Genomic DNA, 23,066 nt, shown 5'->3' on the forward strand with positions numbered 1-23,066 from the left:
CTACTTATGTAATACAACGATATTGTTTTGTGTAAAACACCGTTTGAGAATAATTAACTTCTCCCTTTTGTTATTGCTATTATTAAGGTATATATATTACATCTTGTCCGATACGATACATAAAGTTAGCTTTGCGTTAATGTAATAGTTTCTGTAGGTATTGTACCTAAGTAAAACCAAGATTGATATTTAGGTCGGATCATTATTATTAACCGACTTCAAAAAAAAGGAGGAGGTTATCAATTCGGCCGGTATGTTTTTTTTTTTATTTTTATTTTTTTTATGTATGTACACCGATTACTCCGAGGTTTTTGAACCGATTTACGTGATTATTTTTTTGTTCGATGCGGGATAGTGTCGAATTGGTCCCATAAAAATTTTATTCGGATAGGCCCAGTAGTTTTTATTTTATGAGCATTTTTGTCTGTATTTGTAAATGTTGCAAGTGCAAGTTTGAAGTCGGTTGTTTTTAACGCAGTTATCACTTGTTTTAGGTACCTACTTATGTTATTGTAAAATGTTGATTAAATCCTAAAAATGTTAATGGTAGGTTACTACCTAGTACCCTAGGTACTTGAGTCTCATTTCGATTTAAATCTGTGTTCCATTAATATAAAAAAATTAGGTTGTGGAAAGCGAATTTGTTAAATGAAATTTTTACGTATACCAATACGTAGGCGGTAGGAGTTGCTAGTATGAAGAGTTCTTCAGGAAAGTAAATGCTTGGATAGTTTCAACCACGTTGCTTTAACTATCGACATATCTGTAGCTATATTCGATGCATGATTTTGGAATTCCGACTAATAACAGCCTGAAGCTAGAATATCTGGATTATACGTGAATATACGCAGGCTTGTTTTGCGTATATGTTTATAAATGTTTGTTTATTGAAATTATGTTTGTTCGATATTGAGATAATTATTTTGGAATTATCCAAATGAGTTTCATGCTATTTGAGTATAGGTAGGTATTTATTATTTAGTTTTGTATTTGTATTGTACGTATTACATACTAATACGAAGCAATCTTATAACATAATGAATAAATCGAGTTTAAAATACGTTAAGAATTCTTTAATTTATATGCACACACACTTTTTTGTTAGAATGTAATATTTCGTTGTTTTTAAAGAGTACGTACCTACTGCTACAAATCAACGTATATCTAAAGTTGTATTATCCGTACAATTTTGTATACGACAGTTTGTTTGTCACCGTCAATATGAATTCAGCCAAGAGGCGAAAGACAAAAGGCAGTATATTCTCTTCGACAATTGTTTTGTGTTCCGTTGATAATGCCGGCTTCGGTAGAAAATGAAAATCCAGTTGACAAGAGCACTCTTGACATATTACATTGACTCGATTTTCGAGTAATATTTCGTGATATTTTTTACAGAGTTCTATCCAGTTTTTGTTTAGATTAACAGAAAGTATAGGTAGATACATACCGTACGTATTGATTTTGATTTATATTCGATTACAAATAGGATGATGCAATTATTTATTTCCATTTTATACTTTAGTTTTCTCTCGACTGACACACACAAACAATAATTAGTTAACATAACTAGATTGCTTCATAATATTATAAGTAAATAACCTAGTGTAGAAATCCACACTAACGATGATATCGTGCTCGCATTTATTTCGACTATAGTGCATACAAGGTAAATGTATTGTTGGCCATCCATCCCTATTACTGTTATATTGCATACTGTTGTTTTATTCATTCGGATTTACTGCAGCTCGAAATATATACAGATATAGGATCGTCAAACTAAATATGATGTATGTTATAGGAAACGAACCTTGAATATCTACTTGATTGTGATGTAACGTTTATCATATTATAACCAGTATTGAATAATAATATGCAAAAAGATGCAAGCAGAAAATTAGACACGCTTGCGAGATTATGATAATATTATGACTGGCTGAAATAATTTTTAATAATAATTATCCTACGAATATTATGAATGCAAGTTTGTATCCTTGTTTGTTTGTTATTCCTTACGCCGGTTTTCATGAAACTGCACACACACATAGAAGGTAGGTAACTTTAACACAAAGGATAGTTTTTATCCCGGAAAACTCACAGGAACGGGAACTATGGGCCGAAGCCGTGGCCTGAAAGCTGGTAAAATATAATTTGATGTGTAATTTCTTGTCCTTAAAAGCTACCGCTATAAAATCTAATAAGTGAATTCTATAGAAATTCCTCTTGATTTACAACTATGCACGAAAGTTTACCGACGCGCAGTTTGGTAACAAAGTTATAAGCCTACAGAAATGGGAAATTGATTCAGAAACCAGGTAAATGTATTGAAAATAATGTCTATGCTTGCCCAAGTTATGTTTGTAATTTAAAACATTGGTAAACGTGATATAGATTAGTTACAGATATAAGTGTTATGAAATATAAATTAAGTACGTAATTATAAAAATATAAACTGAAAGATATCAAGGTAAGTAGTTATAATGTTTAACTTCAACGAGATCACTTTACCATTTCAAGAAAACAAACTACAATTAGACTCATAACATACAAACCGCAAACATTACAGATAAGCCCGACACTGCTTTCATTGTACTAGCTTTCATTGTACTAGCTTTAATTGCATGTATTAATTGTAATATTCATGACTGCAAATGGTCTAGCGAATGTGAACGTAGCAACTACGCGCAGTAAGATGCAAATGTTTCAAGTTAGCACTTTCCAGTTTTGATGGAATTTTTAAGTGTATAGTTCTAAAAAAAGGCAATAATTTTATTTTATTGACAAAATAGGCTTATAAACTAGGCTGTCCTATAAAAAGCACAGTTTCTAGAATGCTCTGCCTAATAATGTTTTAATATAATGCTTTTATGTTCTGAACAAAGATAATAGCCGTTCACAGAACTGATTACTTTGATGTTGCTGCTGCAATCGAGAAAAAATATGTAAACTAAAGAATCTGTGAAAAAAAATCTGTGTAGGCTCTGTGATAAAACTTAAGTTTACTCAGTCTTTACCTCTACTAACACAAAAAATTTAGTGCACTCTTCTACGGGAAATGATTTTTTTTTACCTATCTAACAAAAACATCTATTTTGAACAATATAATAGTCCAATGGCTTACCATAAACCAGATATTTACCAGAAGCTCTTCTATCAAAACAAACAGTGTCTGGTTTTATTCAGTTAGGAGGCAGGTGTCAAACGGGCCAAGCGTGAACGGTGAATTCGTGCTGAAGCATTTTCGGCGCGTAATTGTCTTGTATAGTCTGTGGTATATTTATGCTTGGATTGGAATTTACTTATAATTATATTGTAATTTGTAATTCCAAAAATAACTATGGATTAGCAATGGTATTCCTAATAGACATAGATCTTTATTAAAATGAAATGAAATGAAAATTCTTATTATACATATATTTTATAGATTACACAATAATTATAGACACGACAGATATTATTTATTATAATGATAATAATTATCTATTCTTTAAGACCTATTTATTACCTATAGCTTCTTATTCAAGATTTCAAATCAAAAACTCTGATTTTACCCTTTTAAACCAAAATATACGAAACGATCTAAAATCATACAGCCAATTGTACATATACCTAGAATTATCGTAGACATAGCAGCGAACAGCAATTAGTGTCATCTTAATCAAAGGTCCCATTAATCAAATTCTTGTACTGTTTAATATGTAATGTTATTAGATATAGATGTTAATTAGTTGGATAAGATCCGGCGTTACATTAACCAATTACAGATGATATATCGCAATTAAGTTATGATTGATTTGCACCCGGTTTTGTTTGATTTTATTGTTTTGTTGAAATATGCGTTTAGACAAAAATTTAGAGCAAGGATGTTTTCCCAATGAGATAAATATTGTGACTACTATCCAAAAAGTAACAAGACAAAAAAACCTATAAACTGCAATTCATTAAAAATTCAAATAAGAAAACCTTTTTAAAAACACATTTACATACACATTCATTCAAAATTTTCGAAATGATAACCACAGGAAAACAAAATATCGTATTTAAAATTACCTTCATTGCGAAAAATAGCATCGTTTTACAATTCGCGGAATGAATGAAGCGAAATACAGTGTAATATAAATCGAACAAAAAAAGCGCTGTAAAGCTCGGTTACGAACTGAAATATGAGAAAATGTCATCGAAGTTCCCTTAGCGCACTCGATATTCATTTTTTTCTTAGTTTTTCAACCATTGTTACAGTCATAGTGAAAGTTAATTGAAATAAAACTAAGCTGAAAAAAATGTAACTATGCCATAGTCACATTGTCTATGACATCTATTCTATACATATAATAAATCTGTAGAAGGATCAATTCTGTACATTGAAAATATTGAAAAAATAAATAGCAGGGGGTGTTACTGGATCGATACCAAACCCAAAAATGTGATTAAAAAAATTTTTGTCTGTCTGTCTGTCTGTATGTTTAGGCATCATCTAACGGTTCGATTTCGATGAAACTTGGTATAATTATACCTTATTATCCTGGGCATAAAATAGGATACTTTTTATCCCGGAAAAATACGTAGAAAAAAAGTAAATCTTAATTTTTCCGCGTGGGCGGAAGCTGGTTATAAATATGTGTATTGTTTTTGTACCTAAATAATTTAGCGAAATTATTAAATTATTCCCTCAATATTGATTACAGTTAGCAAAATGGAATACAGCAAACCACTAAATCCGCTAAATACGTTATCAGCGTTACTAAACATAAATGATAATTAATAAATTGATCACGACTCAAGATACTTGACCCGCGTTTAGGGCGGGTAAGGGCTCGAAAACTTCCTATTGCGGTACGGCCACACTGTGCGTAATATACAGAACATAAGAGAATGTATAAGTAATTATTTTTTCTTTAAGTATTACGAATTATTGGCCATCATAGGATTCTTTTTTAAAAATAATTAAGCATAATCTCAATCCACGGATAAAAATATCGTCAAATAAATGTTTTTTTTTCTTTCTTTCTTGCAATTCTTAATTGTAAAAAATACTTAAGACATATAAATATGCGCTATCGTCTATCCTATACATACATTATGTTGTTTATTGTAATACCTTACAATATTATAAGATACTTAGAAAGCTTTTACGTTTTGTTGGCACTGTGTGGACGGCACATGTGTACGTGGATGGAATTCTACTAATACACTTGGTTGTAATTGAATTCTGTGCGTCAATCATGCGAGTTTGTCCCTTTGAAAATATGTTTTGCTTGGTCGATCGTAGGTACTAGGTATAGTGTTTAAATATGAATAAATAACTTTAATTTCTTTTGAACGATATAGCCCGAAAAATATCGAAATAACCTATTGCCTGTTTTATGATATAATAGAGGATATAATATATTCTAAATAAATTACCTATCTATAATCAAAAAATAAAGTTCAAGCTCTATCTATGAATTTTCTGTATGTATGCATTTAAACTAAAAATGAACATGTTAATATAATAAAAGATTACAACATTTAGATATGTATTACGTATTCATATAAAATTGTTATAAATCTATACTTGCAATTTCGTATGCATGCTGTAACAAAGCTTGGAAGTTTCTAGTGAAGCGAGGAGCACAACGGATGCCGCGGTACGACTGAGGAGTTTATCTTACACCGAATTGAGAAAGGGATTCTTTATTTAGGATTTAATATATTTTTCTAATTAATTTTCAACGCAGAGATAGGGACGTAGCCAGGTAACCAAGGGCTCTGGTGCAAATACACGGTCTAGCTCTTGAGTAGCTACGCCACTCCGTGACTCCGCAGTGATTCTTCGAAATGCTACTTTTATTAATATTATAAATGCGAAAGTTTGTGAGCATGAATGTTTGTTACTTTTTCACGCAAATACCTACTACTGAACCGATTACAATTAAATTTGGTATGTAGGTAGCTGAAGAACCAGAATAAGACATAGGCAACTTTTGATCTCGGAAATCCCACAGGAACGGGAACTATGCGGGTTTTTCTTTGAAAACGCGGGCGAAGCCGTGGGCGGAAATCTAGTAAAATATATTTCTTCTAACAAATTCAATGGGACGCAATATATCTGTTTATGAATTGATTGTTCTCCTTACAATGGATATGGCATCTTGGCGAATTCCTTTGTTTATTCAGTCTATTATTAGTATTGAACATATACAGAAGAATAGATAATAATAAAATATATTGTAAACAAAAAAATAATAATCATTTTAATTTATATTATACTGTACAATAAGCGTACACAAATATATACGAATATCAAATATTTATATTAAAACAATTTTTTGAACTCAATCATTTAAAATCTATAATCTGAATTTGGGATAAATGATTTTAATTTGTTCTAAAAAAATCCATTAGTCATTAGTATTTATAACTAAATTGAGAATCAGATATTATATTTTAAGTTGGAATTTCGAAATAAAATGTATTACGGTGTAAATGAAACTAGAAAACTTGAGAGAGTTGTTTAATTTAGCGGAAGGTTCGCGATAGATGCCAACTCGTTCCTTTCTGGAGTTTCAGCTAAAATATGTCAAATTCTTATATTTATTAAGATATCTCGCATCTTTCATATTTTTAATAATATTTTACAGTTGTAAGTATTATTTTCTTAAAGTTGACTATAATAAAATAGAACCTACAATGAAGTGTAAATGTTTTAACGAATTATTATTATTTCATTTTAAATTTAAAAGCGTGTTATAGTTATTTATGTCTATAAATATGGAGAAATTAAAATAAATATCTCATTGACCATTAACATAGCAACATTTAATTAACTGTTCTGAATGTTATTGCTGCCAAGCATATTTTATTTCCTTCAAGTCGAAAATGACCCCGTTCAAATTAACGAATTCATTAGGTTCATGTTTTGTTTCAATTATTGCAGCAAATTTAGGAAGCATTACTGAATTTATACCGAAGTGTAGGTACGAAACTTTAGGCCCTTTTAATTACACAAGTTTTGTACTCGAAGGACCAAAATAATATTCAAATATAAATAGAACACTAATTGCCCTTATGTACTTAGTGTTTTGAGGATATGCCAACGTTGATATTATTATTATACCAATACACATAGTAATACTAAATAATAAAAAATACGATACGAATAACTTATCTATAATATACATCGAGATATATGTACTACGTAATATAAGAAATGAAACATATTGAGATTTCGGTTTTAACTAAAATCAAATCTAGAGATTAGTGTAAATTAAAACCTTGAAATTTTGAAATATCAATTATTTCATAGATTTTAATATAATTTGTAAAAGACAAATGTTTATGGACGGTGGTGACCACTTAACATCAGCTGGCCCAGCTACCCTTATTAACAGTCTTTTGCTTGCCGTTAAAAAATGTTTGACGTCATCCCCGTTAGCTGTTCTCTGCAATATAAAAAATATAAAACTCAAAATAAAGACTTGCCACATATCATTATATTAAATATTCTTGCATTTCATATAACTTAAGACGAGCGTTTGGATATGCGCTAATTAATTCGACGTCATTATCTGCGAGCAGCTATGTGGAATACCTGGGCTCTTGACCCGGTTTGAGAGTTCATAGAATTATACAAGTTACAATTGTTGCTTTTGCGTCTTGTGGAGTTGATTTGAAAGCATATTTGGTATATTTTCTTTGCGTTGTTTGAAACTAGTCGAAACTAGTCGATATAATAGACATTGGCTGAAATATTTAAAAATACTAGGAAATCACTCTAGAGGTAGCTTTTTAAATCAAATTCAAACTTACCTACCATTCATGATGTTCCTATTCTATTCCGCCCATACACCATACCCACAATCGAAATAGGCACCTATATGTAATCATTTTCTTTCATTGAAATGATATTCAACAAATTATTCTGGCAAGGATCAAAATCTTTTGGTCTTATTTTTCTGCACACTTCTAATAAAATTTGTTATCGCTAGAAATAAATATATCATTAAATTTATTAGTAAGCTTCGTGTCAACAAATACTTGAATAGCAATCAGATAATAAAACAAACGAACACAGTAATTAGAGGCAGGTGCGTCGATGTAATAGACATCGATAAATGTACCAAATGCTATCTTTTCTTTGATAATGGTTTCCAACAATTGGAAATACAGAAACAATTAAGAGTTGCAGTCCTTTAGAGCTACTTCAGTTTAAGATGTAACAATATCCTTCGAAAGAACAGCTAAATGTTTCTACGTCTTTTGTCGATTTACTACTATAGTAAATTCACTAAATTGATATAGAGAAAAGCGAAGAGGTAATTCAATCTGCCACATGTTCACTACTATCTGTAATAATAATAATTGCTGAAGAGTTTGTTTAGTTTTCTGTTAAAAACTTACCTTTGAGGTTCTTAGAACTGCAGGTTCGAGTTTATAATAAAAGTAGTTCACGTAGATGATTACAATATTGTCATATAATTTTCTTTTTCTATTCTACGTGCTATACTCTCAAGCGACCTTATTTACACTTAATATTTGTGAGTTAATTGTTTTCTACAGAAGCTCAGTGTTATGTACATTATTTATGAGTTTATAAACTGCAACTATTAATGGTTGAAATTAAAATGAATATTAAAGTTTACGATCTAGCAGCGGTCTCTACGAGTTATTATGAGCTCATATCTACCTAAAACAATTTCCGGGATTGAAATATGGGATAGTTTGTAGATTTAAGTTTGTAGCTTAGAAACGTACCCCAAAAAGCTTATATCTAATACACTGGAGATTGCACTATGAACGTTGACTTGTCACGGGAAGGTATGACCTTGAATGACGCCTGGTTGTTCCTTCATCCCTTTCACACCAACTTGCCAAGTTAGGTGTGAAAGGGACAAAAAAACAACCAGGCGTCATTCAAGGTCATACCTTCCCGTGACAAGTCAACGTTCATAGTGCAATCTCGGAATCTCCAGTGTATTAGATATAAGCTTCTTGACGTACCCACATGCTTTAGTCTTTATTGAATTAGTAGTTTTGTATAATCATGGAGTATCTCAAAATTACTTTTTCTAATGTTACAGTTTACGCCTTAATGTCTTTCTGGAAATAGTTTTTGATCCTCTTATATTCGTCATATTTACTAAGTCCCATCACTTACCATCAGTTTATTGGCAGCATTATTATCTCTACTATGAAGAAATAAAAAGTGTAGCACCTTGGTGATTTCAGTCGTGTTAATAGTGTCAAGACGTTAAATAAGTAGCAGTTTAAGTACAAACGTCGTGATATTGAGAAAGTTATAAAGTGAAATATATTGGCCGTATAAAAACAGCACAAAGAGTGAACTTATCTGACATCTGGATCTTTTTTGGCGCGCTGCCAACGAATTGATCGGGGAAATGCTTTACAATAATAAAAGTTTGAGCGCCTAACTTTTTTATCGTTTAACTTTAAATTCAACCTTACATATAACTTTACAATGACGGATCGCTTCTACTGATGTTGAATTTGTATTGTACTTACAGTGTTAACGCTTCTGTGGTCTATGTAAAGCAAAATAATACTTACAAGAATTTAAAAAAAATGTCTTTGAAAAACGTTAGACGGTTTCTTGATTGTATTGAGTCGGGCATGCACAAAACGCTGCGAATATCATGCGACATCGAACAAACAAATGTGTATTCGCATTCCATCATCCAAATTTATATATAGAAACTAGCGGTCCGCCCCGGCTTCGCCCGTGGTACATATTTCGCAATAAAAGGTAGCCTATGTTCTTTCTCAGGGTCTAAAGATTGTGTGTGCCAAATTTCATCAAAATCGATTGAGAAGTTTAAGCGGGAAAGCGTAACAGAAAGACAGACAGAGTTACTTTCGTATTTATTGAAATATATATAGTAGGGATTCCTGGAAACATGCATTGATTTTATGACAAGAGCATGACACACCTTTTTATTCCTTTTTGCATTGAACAATAAAATGCCCTAAAAAGGTACAAGCCCTAGCAATAAACCTTATACATGCCTTATACTTACTGAAAATTATAAAAAATCTTTGAAAAGTATTAAATTTTCTCTCCTTCTAAATTTTTAAAGCGCGGTAATGTTGCGGAGGTAATAAATTGTCATTACGCCACTTACAAAATGTTAGCACATATATTTCTGTTAAACATAACCTAGCATTAGCACCTAAATGTTGGCTTGCTCACAATTTATGGCTAATTTCATACTAATTATTACATACTCATAACATTTGCTAAATTTTGTTTAATTACTGACTCGTTTTTTAAAATCCGTGTGTGAATAAATCTTTTGCTTTTCTATCTTGTTTTTTTTCGACACTGTAAATTCTGGTATAGTGAATTCTATGCCTCCCAATTCAGTTAACAAAATAGTTTAAGAATTTTCTATTTCTGATGATTTTGCGCAGTTTTCAAAGAGTGCATTGACTCTATCAAAAATAAGGCTACCTTAAAATATCTCACTTCAGAGAGGGTTTAAGGTAAAGACTAGAAGGTTGACAAGAAATAGCTTCCACTAATCGCATTTTTGGAATAATCCCATGAATGATTAATTACTTAGAATAATTAATTATTTTTCTAGATACATCTATACAGTTGAAGTGTTTGTTTGTTTGAACGCGCTAATCTCAGGAACTACTGGTCCGATTTGAAAAACTCTTTCTATAATATCTATCATCACGCTAAGACCAACATGAGCGGAGTACAGCTAGTGTACAATAATAATAATTAATCAACCATTTCAAAAACATACTTTATTCAAGATTACAGACATAGATAAAGTAATTACAAATAGATACATAGAAGACAGAGTGTAGGTAATACAATCGCAAATCTTTACTCATAATATTATCTTTCCCTTGTGTACCTCAAATATTAGCTAACAAGGAGCTTTATATTTTATATTTATAAAAAAAAACTCTTGTACCTAGCGGAAAATATGAAATAAATAACAGTTACAGAATTAATTTTTGAGGAGAAACTTCATTAGGCGCATTGAGAGTAAAATTTCAAGGTCGCGTCATGGCAATACGGTCACGTCATGGAGTAAGGCGACGACTTTGGTATCTTTGAATATTGCCAAAGAAGTTTCACTTCTGACACGTGTGCTCGTCACAAACGATCTTTTTTTTGTAACATATTAATATGTCAACCTGTTATTTATACCATATTAATTTAAAAAGTATACTGAGTAGGCAAATTAGTAATTTGTTCTCTGTATACTGTACTGTATACTATTCAGATACATCCGTATTCGTAAGTATTTGCCCGGAAGAGAATTTCTTAGTGTTTACTTTTGGCATGTTTTTCTTTAAATATGATGTTAAGATGTAAAAATTTTCATTGGTTAAAACGCGCAATTTTTCCAATAATTTTAGGAATGCAGATGCTAAAATATAATCATTAATCAGCTTTTAATTTCCTCAGAAATATATCTTATATCTTAATAGTATCTCATAGCATTAATATTTTCAAACAGTAACATTGTATAGTCCCAAATATAGAAGTCAAAACATAATTGAAGATTCAAGTTCATAATATTAGAATTGCCAGCTCTTTTAAAAAGTATTATTATTAAGACAATCCAGCTTTAACATTTTAAAAGTTTATTAGCATTTTGCCTAGCGATATAAATTTTGATATGACCAAAGAGGTTAATCAAGTTAAACTTTTCACGCAAGAACAATTTTGGTCCCTTCCAATAACTATTCTGAATTCCAAAAATTAGTTTCATTTGCAAGTGGAAATAAAACGAAGTAAAAGCGAGAATACAGCTCTAACCTCACACGATAACCACGAAATACATATTTTACAATCAAAGCTCCTCAACGATACTAAACATCATCTCACAAACGAAGCAACAATAAAAATAATTGTCGAACGTAAACTTACGTCCTCACAATTTAATATCGTAACAACACCTTAATTGTACTGTAACCAACATTTAATTCCATCGACATTAATGTTTAATTAAATGTTTTGTAATTTGCGTAAATGCTTCGAAGAAAACTCGGAGAATTATGTAAATTTATTCGATTAACTTTATCGAATATTCCGTCTATTTCTACAAATGGGGTCACAAAAGTTGTCTTACACAAGAGACTTTTTATTTCAGCGGTAGCACCTTTCTTAAGTAAGACATTACTATTTGAATTACGCGTTATCTTTTCGCTTATTTTACTGTATAGTACAGGATCGCTTATCGTTTTGCGCGTTTGATCTGACTAGTCTGTTCAAATTGAGCTTAGGACTACCTCCGACATTATCGCCTTCACCTTTGGCACACGTTTTGGTTCGCATTATCATCAAATCAGTACGAATACTTGGTCGTCTAACATTAGGTGCTACCACGCCACAAGCATCTGATAGTCTTCTTTTTATAGATAACGTACATTTCTTACTCCTACTACTTTGGCTACTGGTAGGGGGTAAGGTGCAAGGACTGCCGAATGCAGCGCTCACTCTTTTATGGTGATTGGGAGCCATTTCTAAAGGTAAATTAGCTACTACGAACAGTTCATAGAATAAGTCTTCTACGTGAAAATTTTTCTTTGCAGATGTCTCCATGAAAACGCATGCTGAGTCCTGGGTTGCGCAGTATGCGGTTGCTTCTTCTGCTTGTACGGATCTGTAAAGGGAAGGACTTTTCAGATGGTAGAAGATGGATCTAGTTGGGTAGAATGTATGCGCTTTTGCATTGTATTAATAACACCTATTTTTGTAAAACTACATTCTTGCAAATAAATGTAATTTGAATATTATTTTTTTATAATAGCACTCTTTTATTTCATGCCGCAACAAATTGCCACAAAAATAAACAACAAACCAAACCTTCCAGACGTTTTGATATTCATTTGATTTTTGTAACCTTATACGCAATTAGTGTTGATATACGTAAATAACTGGAAATATTTAAACAACATTTCTAACAAATAATAACAACTAAAAGCCTAACCAAGCTACTGGCACAAATTTACTCAGCAATCCATTGAATGCTAACAAGTAAAATAGAACGAAGGGTTATACCGTAAAACCAGAAAAGCAAATTTTATTCAAGATTTCCTCAAAATAAAGCGCGTTTGTCTGCGGGTAAAGTCATGAATTGCATTTGAAATTCAAAATAAAATAGAAATTCCTGAATTGGACTTTTGCTCGTTGTTTAAAATCAATTTTCATGTCTCCAATTTCGTGAATGACGTGATTCAACTTTTTATTATTTATTTTTGTTGAATAAAATGTGAAACGTTAACAATAATATTTGTACAAAAAGATGGCAAACAAACGAACCTATAATTTAAAATAATATTGAAGACTGGTAAAATGGACCGTGGCCTACCAAGCACGTAGCAGTTTTCTTTCTATCAACGACCTCATCCAGTTGTTGATTAAATTATAAGTCAATAACAACGATTGTTGACTTTCGGCTAGCGTTTTATTAACCGTAATATTCGATAGAAGGTCTATGAAAACATTATTCTAAGAAGAAGCCATCTCGCGTCAAAAAAATTTCATTACCTACTATGGAATGCATAAATATTTCATAAATTACTATTCTTTCCATCTACTCTACTTCTTAACAACAGCAGTCAGCACATTATTTTCTAGTCCGAACTACTAAGGATTGGAATCCAAAAACATATAACCCGGATCTTTTCAAAGCGAGAGTGAATAGGTTTATCTCAAACAGGCATGTCACCACCTAGATCGCAGTCTATTTTACATCAGATGGACTTGTGGTCAAACGCCTGCTTGATTAATTATTAAAAAAAAATATGGTCTTCACATCTTAATTAAACTAGTGTTGTTGTGTTGTATAAAAAATAATATGAACTAATACTCGAGGTACTTGGTAATCACTTATTGATCAGTTCTGAAGTATATTATCATATAATAGTATCTATGTTATTAATAATTAAAATAGACGAAAACTTTACTGTTATATCAGTTTAGATCATACAAATTGGTCGTAAGCAATCATTCAAGATACAAGTATTATCTTGAGACATGTCATCTATCAAGTTTTGTCCTGGACCAAAAGGACTATTAATCATTATATAAATTAATTTATATACATGACATGCTTCTTATATGTTTAATTAAATGGGAATTTTAGATTTAATCTTCATATCCAAGATATAATATTTATACATAAGAAATTGTTGAAAGGAAATGCTCCATCAACATGTCTAAAGTAGGTATAACTTAAATCATTAATTTCATCGTGTTGTTATTTAATTATTAGTAATTTTTACGTAAGTTTGATTATAACGGTAATAGACTTTTCACACTAAACTTTTGGTGCTTAATTTTTTCTAATAAGCTAGCGAATAGTCGTCTGTGGGCCGATTTTTCAATCCATGTTTAAAACTTATCCACCCATTATAGTATTAGTGCTGATTTACACAGGCACAGTAACTGACTACAAATTCGAGGCAAATCAGTGCTGATCCAAAAAAAACCCCGTGTTAACAGATTTGAAGTCAGTACAGAGGCTTGAAGTCAGTGCTGATTTACACAGGGTCAGTAGACAGTTAACTGTTTACATGAAGACTTCAAGCCTCTGTACCTACTGACTTCAAATCTGTTTACACAGGGTTTTTTTTCGGGTCAGCACTGATTTGCCTTGAATTTGTAGTCAGTTACTGACCCTGTGTAAATCAGCATATTAAAATACCCGTAAACTGTCAAAGACGGGCAAAGAATACATTTTTGAAATGGTATTTTAATAATACGTTATTCGACGAATAAATATTAGGTACTTAACCAAGGATTGAAAAATCAGCCCTAAAGTTCCTTAAGTAATTATAGATTTTCTTATGTTTATTAAATTCTTCGAGTAGGTTACGTCACTTTTTCCTCCATAAAAATAATTTCAGCTCTATGTGTTTCCCACTTTGATTGTTATCTTTATTAACTTCACAACTCAATTAACTGTCATTCGAAATCATTTATTAAAGCTTGTGTATTCAGAACGAACGTTGTATCCATTAAACTATGCATAAGTAACGTTAGTACTGCATACAAACAATGATGTATTAACATTGCAGCTTAACTGAATACATCGGATTACGGAACGGGAATAATGCATCTCGACTAACGGCAACGCAATATTGCGCAGGCTAGATCAGAACCTTTAATCAAAATGTATAGGATCTGCCAAAACAGATACAAACTATCTATGCTACAATAAGTGCGTGCTTATAGATTTTAGCGCAATTATACTATTGTTTTTGGGTAAAGAAATTTCAATTAATTTAAACGTAGGTGAAATTAGGACTTGGTAAAGAACGAAGGCTATTTTTGTGAAATAATAAAGCTTGAAATAGTTGAAATAGAAGCTGGAAATTAGAGAAGACCGCACGTATACACTAATGAAGTGCTTGCGATTGAGTTACGTAGGTAAATATAAACGGTCTTCATATGAATTGTATAAAGCTCACATCTCCTGGGTTGCTTGTACGGAAAAGGAAATAAATAATGAAGTCAAAACTGCCTTTAAAAAAACCGTTTCAACCCACAGAAACGTGATTTACCGTATCATAATGCAGACAAGTTATAACCTCAAAATAAAGAGTTATCATTCTCAAGTCTCAACCAGTAAAGTATGGAAATATCCCTACACTTACATACTCAATTCCTCAAATTCCTACAAACTCACTTCAATTCCTTATCACATTTATTGCCAGCGATCGCCATGGGCACTCTTGGAGCTTGTCTACGACCCCGGCTGCTCCCACTGCTTGCACTAGCCTTGGTTTCTAGGATCTGCTCGCGGAGACGGATGACTTCTTCGAAGGATTCGCGACAGTCCATCGCGAATACTAGGACGAATAAGTCACCTGGAACAGAAAAATCTTTTAATATTACAGTGGAATGTATTTTATACAGATTTACTTAGGTAAAAAATTGTTTTTGTAACCTATGTACTTAATGGTGCATTTACACATTCGTGTTTTCAATTCGCTACGTCTATCTAAAAACCATTCGCAGACAAATATCGCAGCAAATATTGCTGACATAGTACATATCACGTACATACCTATTATGCATGTTCGTTATTCGCCTCGTGTTTTGCACGAATTTGTAAATGCACCCTAAGAAGTTAGTAGGTTACATAAAACATGACGCTCTTATAAAATAAAGTTAACAAATTCAATTAAAATAATATTTTATGTAATGTAATGAACCAATAATATTGTCACTCAGGTTATAGAGTGCTATTGTCACGATCCTGAGCACCCTTGAATCCATTCATTTTGAATACAAACATGACAAGTTTTGTAAACATTTTTAATCGATATGACAACGGTGAACAATGTTAACAATTTTAATTTCGTTATTTTATACCTATAAAGATTGTCTATGAAAATGCATGTACAAATAAATTGTATTTGATGTATTTGATTGTCTTTTTAAATGAATTCAATCAATCAAAAAAGAGGTTATCAATTTCACACGTACGTAGAGCATTAAATTGTTACTGCGATATATATTATATATATTATGTGAAAATCTATTAGTGTAAATGAAGTTAGTATAAATGAATGAAAAATTTATTGGATGTACAGTTGGTTAAAAGTTTATAAAATTAGCTCCATAGTTTTATGTAAATAGTGCAGCAACATGTTTAATGAAACAGATGTACAAAAGATGTACATTTATGAAATGTACATTAATTATGAAGCTCTTATTATAACGACTGTTTTTATTTTTTATGAAGATTGTAATTTGTAGGTACTCATAAAAATGTAAATAATAAAAATGAGGCTGTTGTAATTGTGGAGACCTCAATCATAATTTGTGGAATCTGTATTTTAATCAACTTAAGAACATTCTCGAAAAAGGACGATACAATGAAATAAATAAATAAAAATACAAAATGTTTGTTCAAATTCGCATGTCAAGTGTCATCTCTGCTTTGTACCGAAAATAGATGAAAAATGAACCTTTGCTCACTTGTCTTGTAAAATACAAAAGGAAATTTCAAAAATATATTTCAAATTCAACCTCTAAAGCATTCAACAGATAACGAAACATTTTGGTGTTAACTGTTGATTTTATTTTCCCCTTTATATATTATACCTATCACCTACCTGTAATTAGATTCTTATAAATAGGAAAATATAGTATATTAATTATTAAAAAGCAATCTCGTGATTAGTCCTTAAGGACTTATTAAAATTATATTAGATGTAGATTATTCTGAACATGTGATAGTGTTAAGTTAACAAGACTAAAAAAATGAGGATCGACGTCATGAAAACATATAATATTGGTTGTCTTTTTAGGGAACTTCCAAGTTTTTGTAGAAATATATCGCATCCCATATTTTCTTCTGATGATACGCTATAAGCTGCGAAGTTATTAAATACAAATCCAAACACTCGAAACTTATCACGTTTGCTCTCAAACACCCCGACCTCTTTGGCTTCGGAAATTTCTCGAATAACCTCTCCATGCCATTTCAACTAAGATTTGCCATTCGGCGACGTTCAATTTCAAGTTTAGAATATTTTAAGTCGATTTCGTCGGGTCGTATAAAACTTTCCCTTCACTTCTAGCACGTAATCTAAGAATATTAAATTGTTTTGCCAAGTTTCGAAACGCGAACTATTTGAAACATTGCTGACGTCACGACGTACGTGAATTGAGACGAACAATACTGACTTTGTCGGATAGAACCTTGGATAGAACGCGTTCATAGCGCTGACGCCGCGCCGTCGTGTCGAGTCGCTGATACCGAGATGTATCTTGGTAATATACCCTATAACTAACAGCGCCAGCGCTAGCAGTACGCGAACTCTGACTTACGTCAGCATTATATCCGTAATGTATTTGCACTACGCAGTTACCCGCGTACTACAAATACATCACGGAGTTGTTGCTGTCATTTTAGCGCTCTGGCTTGCGCTAAGAAAGCGTTCTATCTGACAAAGCTGTGGGGTGCGTGATAATGGATAGGTATTAATTACACTAGCTACAGTACCTTTTGTGATGCACAAATAACCACACACTCACAGTTTTAACGTTTATTACTCCACATAGAAGGAGAGGGACAATTATCATATACAAGCAACACTTTGGACATGAAAATACAAGAACAAAAAGAAACTGACAATGAGCGTATTCAATAGCTAAGATCGAACTAGTTAATTTTACAATGAAGAAACTTGATGCAAAGTATTACGATCTACCCGCTGGATCCGTGATAATTTTAGTCGCGGCACGCATACTACGCAAATACCGCGACTATGCTATAGAATAATAAATATTATAATTATTTTGTATAAGTGTAATGCATGTCTGTATTTCTTGTGTTTTTGTGTAATGAATGTTTGTGTTATAATTAAATACGAATATAAATATGAAATAAAATATTTAAATACTTGTTGTGTGTAATAAATACGTATGATAAAATACATACACTAAAATATTGTGTGTTAGCCACATCACTCCCCTCCAGAGACCGGGTTAAGGGCGATAAAAGTCTGGGAAGTGAACTCTCCTCCCAGAGCGAGTGGTATATGCCACAGGAGCACTGGGAAGAGGTAGGGGAGGACTGGGAGGTGGAAGAGCGGGAGCGGGAGAAGGAAGGATTTCAGTAGGAGACGATAGTAAGTAGGCTGGCTTAAGGCGGTCTATGCTTACCGTCGTCGATTTCCCTTTTAATTTAATTTTGAAGAATTTGTGATCTCTTGAAATGACCTCATGTGGTCCTGTATACGCGGGTTGTAAAGAGCCACGCAGTGTGTCTTCCCTAAGGAATACGTGACTACATGCGGCTAAATCTTTGTAGATAAATATTTTTTTCTTGCCGTGATGTTGTGTTGGTACGGGGCGAATATGCCTGGCGAAATTCGTCAACCGAGCTGATAAGTCGGTGATATCGGTAGTGTAAGACGAAGTGTCGTGGCCAAAAAATTCACCTGGTAGGCGAAGTGGTTCACCGAAAACCAGCTCAGCTGAGGAAGAGTGTAGATCCTCTTTCACAGCACTTCTTATGCCGAGGAGCACGAGAGGTAGTGTTTCTACCCAGTTTGCGTCAGCGTGACAGGTAATTGCAGCTTTCAATTGTCTGTGGAAGCGCTCCACTAAGCCGTTGCACTGCGGGTGATATGCCGTTGTCTTACGGTGATCGAAGCCGATAGACTTAGCGAGCTGCTGGAATAGGGCCGATTGGAATTGTGCACCGCGGTCAGTAACGACGTCGGTGGGACAACCATAACGGGCTACCCAGCAGGACACAAAAGCTTTCGCGACTGTTTCTGCGGTGATGTCGGTAAGTGGTACAGCTTCCGGCCATCGCGTGAAGCGATCGACGGCTGTTAGGCAATACCGATAATCACCGCAAGGTGGTAAAGGGCCGATTAGGTCTATATGGACATGTTTGAATCGCGCTGAAGGTAAAGCGAGCGTACCAATAGGTGACGCGACATGCCTGTTTACCTTCGAGCGCTGACAGGTCAAACATGCCTTAGACCATTCGCGGCAGTCCTTCCGCATTAAAGGCCAGACAAACCTCTGTGCAACAAGCTTGGCTGAAGAATTTGCGCCTGGGTGGCTTAATGAGTGCAGACAATTGAAAACCTGCTGACGCAGTTGTGTAGGGACGAAAGGTCTGGGAGTCGGTGTACTGACGTCGCAGTACAGTGGAGTACGACTTCCAGGTACATTCATCTTTTTAAGGCGAAGAGATGAGTCACCTGTGAGATGCGTAGTGAGCTCAGGATCTGTAGCTTGCAACCTTGCCATCTCTTCTAGATCGACCGGCCTCTGCAGTTCACATACGCGCGATAAAGTATCAGCGACGACATTATTTGCACCTGATATGTGCTGTATGTCGGTTGTGAACTGCGAGATGTAGTCGAGGTGTCTATACTGACGCGGCGTGCAGTTACTTTTCCTCTCGTGGAAAGCGTAACATAACGGCTTGTGGTCAGTATAGATCGTGAAGTGATTAGCCTCCAGCATGTGTCGGAAGTACCGTATACTCTCGTAGATGGCAAGGAGCTCTCGATCGTATGGTGAGTATTTTACCTGTGACGGGCTCAGCTTGCGCGAGAAGAATGCGAGCGGCTGCCAATCATCATCCTTAAGCTGTTGTAGGACTCCACCTATCGCTGTATCTGAAGCGTCAGTGACGAGTCCTAATTTAGCTTCACTGGCAGGATGAGCAAGCAGGGCTGCTTCGCAAAGGCTTTTCTTACAGTCCTGGAATGACTGCAGCGAATTTCCTTCTATGACCACGGGATGAGAACCTTTGACGGAACCTACAAGCAAAGCGTTTAAAGGTGCTTGTATTTGGGCAGCATTAGGCAAGAAACGTCGATAAAAATTGACCATGCCCAAGAATCTTCGAAGCTCTCGAACAGTTCTTGGGACAGGAAAATCGGCGATGGCTTGCACCTTGCTGTCCAACGGTTTGGTTCCCTTTTCAGAGATTTCGTAGCCTAGAAATGTTACCTTAGGAGCGCCGAAGACGCACTTGGCTGTGTTTATAAGAACACCATAATCTCTCATACGGGTAAAGAGTTGGCGCAGATGGTCTTCGTGCTCTTGTGCTGATCTGCTGAATATCAGGAAGTCGTCGAGATACGGATAACAGAAATCTAGGCCTCGCGTCAATTCATCGACAAATCTCTGAAAGGTTTGACCTGCGTTGCGAAGTCCGAAGGTCATGAAAGGAAATTCGTACAAACCGAAGGGTGTGGTGATTGCCGTCTTCGGGATATCGCCTTCAGAAACAGGAATCTGATTGTACGCCTTAACTAAATCGATGACAGAAAATATAGTACAACCAGACAGACAGTGTGAAAAGTCCTGTATGTGCCTGATTGGATACTTATCTGGTATCGTTCTTGCGTTGAGAAGTCTGTAGTCACCGCATGGACGCCATCCATTGTCCTTCTTCGATGCAAGGTGAAGCGGAGACGACCACGGGCTGTCAGATGGACGGGCTGTTCCGTTAGCTATCATAGCCTCGAATTCCTGCTTTGCTATTTTCAGTTTATCAGGAGCCAAACGCCTAGGGGAACAGGAAACGGGAGGGCCAGGAGTTGTGCGAATGTGGTGTGTAGTGTTGTGTTTGACAATACCTGGAGTACCAGCGGGGCGTGTTAATTCTGGGTATTGCGCTAAAATTTTATGATAATTACTATCACCATGAGTTACAATCTTAACACTAGAAATATTACAATTAATTGAATTACATTTACTTGCTGAGCTGCTGACATTGGTTAAGCCATCGATCAGTTGTTTATTACCAACGTCAACAATAATTCGGTAGTGAGAAAGAAAATCTACACCAATAATAGCTTTAGTGACGTCAGCTAGAACAAAACGCCATGGAAATACGCGACGTAAGCCTAAGTTAAGGTTTAATTGAATGTAACCGTAAGTATCGATGACGGAACCATTGGCAGCACACAGTTGATAGTTAGTCTTACATCTTTTTTCAGACACAGCAGTTATAGGAAAAACACAAATATCACTACCGGTATCTATTAGATATTCAACATTTAGAGTGGGGTCCGTAATGAAAAGACGACCAGGGGAAATGGGACAGGCGTTAGTCGCCATCACTGAATGTCGTACGCGTTTCGTGTCGTGCGATGCCTTGAAGTCGCATGGCTTAATGCATCTGTTAGCTTTTGTGCCATGTTTGTTATGATACCAGCAGATAGGATAACGCCGGTAATTAGAGTGGGATCGTCGAGAAGAAGACCGTGGGCGACGATGGGGAGAGGGACCTCTGCGCTCGCGAGGGCGGGACCGGGAACTGCTTACTTGAGCGGACAGCGCGCTCACCTGGCGCGTCAGCTCCGCCACCTGGCGTGCCAGCTCGTCCATAGGTGATGTAGATGAAGATGCCGCCGCAACATGAGCGGTAGGGGCCGCGATGTCATTCACGCGATCAGCTAACTCAGCCAGAGCGTCCAGGGACAGCGTAGGTTGTGACGCCACGATCGGCTGCAATCCAGCAGGTAACCGGCTGGTCCAGATTGTTTTCAAAAAATCTTCTGGGATTTCGGGACCAGCCAGGTGCTGCAAATGCCGTAGAAATTGGGATGGCTTGCGTAGTCCCAGCTGCTCGTGCATCAACAGCTGTTTCACTTTATTTTCTCTGGATACGGACAATCTTTTAATTAATTCTGATTTTAATTTATTATAATCAGCGGGGCCGGTAAGGATGTCTTCGACCTCGGCCGCATACTGCCGGTCCAATGTGGCCAATATGTGATAAAATTTTGTAGTATTGTCAGTTATGTTCATTATAGCGAATTGTCCTTCAACTTGTGCAAACCATATTGCGGGTTTTTCTGGCCAGAAAGGTGGGATCCGTAAATTAACGGATGGTTGCTGGGCGGGCGACACGTGCGACGGTCGTTCCGCCATTTTGACGCACCTTCGCGCTTGAGTATTAACTCGATCAGCGTTGTCGGAATCGCTTGCACTAGACATAGTTTTTATTTAAATAATGTTCAGAGGGGTCACCAATTTGTGGGGTGCGTGATAATGGATAGGTATTAATTACACTAGCTACAGTACCTTTTGTGATGCACAAATAACCACACACTCACAGTTTTAACGTTTATTACTCCACATAGAAGGAGAGGGACAATTATCATATACAAGCAACACTTTGGACATGAAAATACAAGAACAAAAAGAAACTGACAATGAGCGTATTCAATAGCTAAGATCGAACTAGTTAATTTTACAATGAAGAAACTTGATGCAAAGTATTACGATCTACCCGCTGGATCCGTGATAATTTTAGTCGCGGCACGCATACTACGCAAATACCGCGACTATGCTATAGAATAATAAATATTATAATTATTTTGTATAAGTGTAATGCATGTCTGTATTTCTTGTGTTTTTGTGTAATGAATGTTTGTGTTATAATTAAATACGAATATAAATATGAAATAAAATATTTAAATACTTGTTGTGTGTAATAAATACGTATGATAAAATACATACACTAAAATATTGTGTGTTAGCCACATCAGCCATAAGGGTTCGAACTTATATGAGACTAAATTCCGGGAATCATTTCAAGCAGGAT

At 34.6% G+C, this 23,066-nt stretch overlaps 1 protein-coding gene across 1 annotated transcript in view; it reads right to left on the bottom strand.

The window, feature by feature from the left end:
• Nucleotides 1-11,235: 11,235 nt before the first annotated feature.
• The window catches only part of LOC123694435 (GTP-binding protein Rhes), a 41,167-nt gene continuing 29,336 nt past the window's right edge, over nucleotides 11,236-23,066 (bottom strand). The window contains exons 3-4 of the mRNA XM_045639874.1: nucleotides 15,654-15,834; nucleotides 11,236-12,623 (exon numbers count right to left, since the gene is read on the bottom strand). Of these exons, the coding sequence (XP_045495830.1) occupies nucleotides 12,173-12,623; nucleotides 15,654-15,834 (632 nt within the window). The 3' untranslated portion in view covers nucleotides 11,236-12,172. The remainder of the gene's footprint in view (nucleotides 12,624-15,653; nucleotides 15,835-23,066) is intronic.

Source organism: Colias croceus, chromosome 9 (genome assembly GCF_905220415.1).
Source record: "Colias croceus chromosome 9, ilColCroc2.1".
In the NCBI taxonomy this organism is placed as follows: Eukaryota; Metazoa; Arthropoda; class Insecta; order Lepidoptera; family Pieridae; genus Colias; species Colias croceus.